Raw genomic sequence first — 5479 nt, 5'->3', positions numbered from 1 at the left:
GATTTTTATTTATTTTTAAGCTGAACTTAACATAGGATTATAGTCTAGTTTCGGTAATTACCAATTTTACCCTTTTTATGCATAAAATGAGTTTTACATAACTTTTTGAAACCAAACTTTTTTCTACTGATCCTAAATGATAAATGTGTTATTTTGAACCCTATAAACTGGCCAAAATATCAGATTTCCTATTTTTACCATACTAGCCCTTTAAATCGCATATTTAGCGTTTTTAGCACCTAGTATGGGTCAAAACTATATTTAGCATATAAAACTCATAACCTACTGAAATAACTCAATAAAATACATGTTTTTATTAATCTAATCAGACCTGGAACTCAGTTTTATAAATAAATTATTTTACGAACATCAAAATTACCAAAATACCCTTTTGGGACTTATTTTGGTTTAAATTGCTTTTTGGGCATAAAAGTTGATATACTACTGATATATTGACATATTATGAGCATAATAATGATTAAGACCTGTTTATAGTTTATTCGGTTACCCGTTACGCATTTACGCGTTCGGATCGGTTTACGTGACTAGTTTACATAAAATAACCGAAACGGGCTTAACATATTCATTAAAAACCTCTTTTTCCAGAATGTGTTTAATTTACCCATAATATACAAGTATCTGAGCTTGTCGGGTCTAAATCACATTCTATTCCGGTTTCCGTTTAATCTACCGGTTAGGTCCGTAAGGTTTCTTTCTAGCTAGTTGGTCTAAGTCTTCGACTTAGGTAAAGACCCATTAACATCCTAATAGATAATTAAACCTTCTATACAGATTTATAGCTTCCGGTAAAAAGTACCTTTTCAAGAAACTTAGGAATTTACTGCTACCTCAGGTAAATACTTTTAACTTATTTCCCTATACGGGCTTGGGATACGGTATATTAATACCGCTTGGTCGGGTATGGGATTATTTAGTCGGATTGTGATTTTAATAAATCCGCATAACCCGTTTTAAATCTGTATTATTTGATAACATAAACATTTGGGGGTTAACGACCGTGTCCTGGATATCCTCGGCTCATTTAAGTTAATAATGGCCACGACCTATGCACGGGGTACATGCATGTACCCGACAGATGCAAATGCTAAATATTAAATTATCCACAAGTTGGGGATAACTCCTTTGTGGGTTCTTTAAGTGGTGAGTCAGTTAATCATGTCCGGCTTACAAACCGGCCCCACATGTATGACAAATAAGTAAAGCTGTATACAAGATCTTAATAAAGATTGTCCCAAGTTATAAAAGGTTTTGTGCCTTGTGCATTTAAAGAAATTTTCATAAACTCTTTTCAAAACGAGTCAGTTAAATTGTATTTACCAGTGTATACTGACGTATTTTCCTAAAGATTGATTGACAGGTACTTCTCGAAATAGGCTGGAGCTATAGGGTGTCATAGAGGATCTTGCAAATCCATTAGATACCCGGAGTCTGTAGTTCTTTTGCTTTCCTTTGTACATTATGATCCGCCTGTGGATCTTATTACATTCCGTCTGTATTATTCATAAACTCAAACATACAGACAGTATGGTTTGTAATAGTTAAATTACCCAGCATTCCGCTGTGCTATATTATTGTGTGTGTTGACAATGATGATATCAACTACGTCACGATACTCCCCACCGGGCCCACCGGTAATACGTGGAAATATTGGGGTGTGACAGGTTGGTATCAGAGCCAACATTGAGCGAGTTAAACACTAGCCTTTGTGTTTAATCTCAATGACACAATAAGCACATTCCTTAGACTCTCGAGTCTAGGCAAATGACCTAGGATGTATCTTTACTTTTCTTGGTTGTTATTATGTTTTGTTTTATTTTTGTTTTTCTTGTTGAAGCAGGAAGCCATCATCATGCCTCCAAGAGTTCGAGGACGTGGCAAGGGTCCTATGCGTGGAGGACCATCATCAGCAGGACCGTCCCATAGGCGCACTCCATCAGCGTCTTTCTCCACCTCTGATTCTCGTGACTTGTGGGGTCAGCCAATTGAGCCAGCAAGGCATTCTGCCTCGCTAAGCTCATCACCTTCTTTTCACCCGTCCTTTGGACCTTTTGCTCCTCATGAACCCCAACATTCGCATCACTCTCAACAATCTCACCACTCTCAAGAATCCTACCATTCGCATCATTCGTTGCAATCCCACTCTTTTCACCATTCCGAGTCTCTATACTCTCCGGGACAGTTCAACCCAGCTGATTATGTCAACGACTTTCTTGGCTATAACCCATTGGGCCCTGAAGACCATTTTCCTCAGGAAATGGAAACGGATGATGACCCCGATCCTGAAATGCAAACAGGAACCCCGGGTCACCCTATTAGTATATCTAGTGGGTCTTCGTTTCAGGGATCACCATACAGTGGACCTGACTCATTCCAGGAGAAAATGGCTACCTACGACTGGTTCTTTACCCCATCTTACCATAGCTCTCCATCCCAACCACCATTGGATGACCCACAACTTCAAGCTATCTCTCCACCACCACTTCCGGTGGAGGAGCCACCGCAGCAGCCACCGCCGCCTCCTGAGCCTCCGAGGCAAAAGAGGAACGCTCGCATGTCCGTGAGAGGAGGACCCCGTTTTAGTTCTCCTCGTGGTTCGAGTCCCTATCCCCCTATTCCAGAGGACCCCCAGTTGGGTGGACCCTCAAATATGGCACCGGAGGCAAATCCTCCGCAAGCCTCTCATGCACCATCTCAGCCACCAGAGGGATTTGATAACCCGATCCCGACGTACCCAGATCCTTTCGGGTACAATCCTTTTGAGAACCCAACGGGATACCCCTCAGATTATGTGTCTCAAGATCCATATCTTACTGCTGCTCAATACCATCACCTTTATCCTTCTTCTTACCCTTCTATGCATCCAACGGTGTTTCCAGGTCCAAGTTACCAACAACCGTCCTACCAGCCGCCTCCTTCCCAACAACTTCAGCAACAGCAGCAAACCCAGGAAATCCTGGAAAGGCTAGATAAAGTTGAAAACAAGGCTAAGAAGAATAAGGAAAGACATAATAGCTTTATGAAAGGCCTTGCGAACCTTATTAAAGGGAAGAAAAAGTAGAGGATTGTTTGTTTTTCTTACTTGTTGTAATCAAGTCCCTGCGTGGACATTTGTTTTAGTTTCCGTATTAAGTCCCTGCGTGGACCCATTTTCTTTTCTGTTAGCCCCCGCGTGGGTAGTTTATGTTGTTTTCCTTAAGTCCCATTGTGGGCAATTGTACTTGTTTCATCGTAATGAAGTTTTCAACTTTGGTTTTAAATTGTATATCTTATTATACCTTATTTTTATTGTTCTGCTAAAGAAATTCTTAGAGGTATAACCTAGCTAATATATTAATTAGCTATGATGGTACAGCCTTTTTAAGATAATAAATCTCTGTTAACATCTGAAAACATGTTAACATTCCTGGCTGTGCGGTGCGAGAAACCACACAAGCTTCCAAAAAGTTACTTGGATTTCTCCAAGCCACATAAAGCCAAAAAGATCAATGTGAATCTTGGCTAATGAACATCAGTGTGTTATATACACCAAGACATCTATCCGTGATGCATGCTTTAAGCAAAGGTGTAGGAATGACAATGGAAGTACAATTTATAAACTTCTTGTCAAAAAGGCGATGAACTTTGTTCAGACCTTAAAAGATCACTGACTTTGAGATCATTTATTAAGATCTCAACTCGTTCTTGTGATAAGCCTCTTAGGCTACTTTAAATGTCTTTTGAAACGAGTTTAATGATAGGTAAAATGTCTTTTATGACATTGACAACTGTGAAATTTCTATCTTTCCCCTGTCTAATAATGTATAGAATAATGCATTATGTAAACTTTTAGTTATGTCTTGAAATGGTCTAAATGGTTTAATAATACCATGACCATTGAGACATCGATGCAATGAATCTATGCGTAATCTAAATTTGTCTATATTATAGCATTCAGAAATGGCTGGCTCAGACGAAGTAAACAGTCATCCCACACAAGGCAACACCAGAATTAATATTACTGGTGCCGAACTTCAAGCAATGATCACCGCAGCAGTCGCTCAAGCGGTAGATGCCAAGTTTAAGGAACCGAGTGTTGTTCGGTCTCAAACTCACTCAAAAACCCATACTCAATCTCACACTCATAGGAAGAGTGAGTCAGAGCATTCATCTAACCAGGGTAATATCCCCAAAGGGCAGGTAAACCTTGAGCCGACCCCTAGGTACACCAAGGGTTGTACATACAAATATTTTGTATCCTGTAAACCGAGGGATTTTACGGGAGAAAAAGGGGCGATAGATTGTATGAAGTGGATCGATGAGATGGAGACGGTAATAGACATTAGCGGTTGTGCTAAGAAGGATGTAGTATTATTCGCCTCCCAATCTTTTAAAGGCGATGCCTTACGTGGTGGAAAGCACTCTTGCAGTCCACCGGGAAAGTCCATTTGTATAATCTGTCGTGGGAGAAGTTTGTTGATCTGGTTAAGGACACTTATTGCCCTCAACACGAAGTAGAACGTGTGGAGACTGATTTTCTCACTCTCGTGATGAAGGATTTAGATTGTAGATCCTATGTGACAAATTTCAATTCCATGTCCAGATTGGTACCATATCTAGTCACCCCTGAGCCGAAGCGCATCGCGCGTTTTATTGGTGGTTTGGCTCCTGAGATTAAAGGAAATGTGAAGGCTTCTAAGCCAACCACCTATAGATCTGTTGTGGATCTATCATTATCCCTCACACAGGACGTTGTGAGGAGCAGGGCAAAGAAAAATTCTGATGAAGGGAAGAGAAAGAGAGAGGATGATCAGTCCTCTCACTCGAATAAGAAAGGAAAAGGGAACTTTAGTTCCAAGAAAGGGCAGTCTGATGACAAACCCAAATGCAAGACTTGCCATAAGAGACACTTTGGCAAGTGCAATCGGGACCCACAGGCCAAACCATGTGGGATTTGCAAGAAGAAAGGGCACAAGTCTGTTGAATGCCGAAGCATCAAAGATGCAACCTGTTACGGTTGCAATGAAAAGGGGCATATTAAGACCAACTGCCCCAAGAATGCGAAGAAGTCTGAAGAGGCTAAAAAGAACAATGCCAGAGTATTCCAGATGCAGGCTAGGGAAGCGGTGAATGATGATAAAGTCATAACAGGTACCTTCCTCATCAGTAATAATTATGCTAGAGTCTTATTTGATTCCGGTGCTGATAGGTCCTTTGTAGACCATAAGTTCTGTAAATTGTTGAATTTACCTATTAAGACTCTAGACATAAAATATGAGGTAGAGCTTGCCGATGGTACCTTAGAATCAGTTTCGACCCTCCTAGATGGATGTTCCATAGCTATTAAGAATCATTCTCTTCCGTTGTCCCTTCTGCCAATGAAGTTGGCCGGTTTTGATATAGTTTTAGGCATGGATTGGTTGTCGCATAACCAAGCCCAAATTGCCTGTGATAAGAAGCTAGTTACCATCAAAACCCCTTC

At 40.5% G+C, this 5479-nt stretch overlaps 1 protein-coding gene across 1 annotated transcript; it reads left to right on the top strand.

Annotated features, from left to right (window-relative positions):
• The first annotated feature begins 1870 nt into the window (after positions 1–1870).
• Positions 1871–3079, top strand: LOC110869413 (adhesive plaque matrix protein-like). The gene has a single exon (XM_022118670.1). The coding sequence runs from the start codon at positions 1871–1873 to the stop codon at positions 3077–3079; it is 1209 nt and encodes a 402-aa protein (XP_021974362.1).
• Positions 3080–5479: the final 2400 nt, after the last annotated feature.

Source organism: Helianthus annuus, chromosome 8 (genome assembly GCF_002127325.2).
Source record: "Helianthus annuus cultivar XRQ/B chromosome 8, HanXRQr2.0-SUNRISE, whole genome shotgun sequence".
Taxonomy (NCBI): Eukaryota; Viridiplantae; Streptophyta; class Magnoliopsida; order Asterales; family Asteraceae; genus Helianthus; species Helianthus annuus.
The sequence above is the reverse complement of the archived record's forward strand: the minus strand, read 5'-3'. Positions and strand labels throughout refer to the sequence as shown.

Coding starts and splice junctions, on each gene's coding strand:
- LOC110869413 (XM_022118670.1), top strand. CDS start 1,871: ATGCCTCCAAGAGTTCGAGGACGTGGCAAGGGTCCTATGCGTGGAGGA.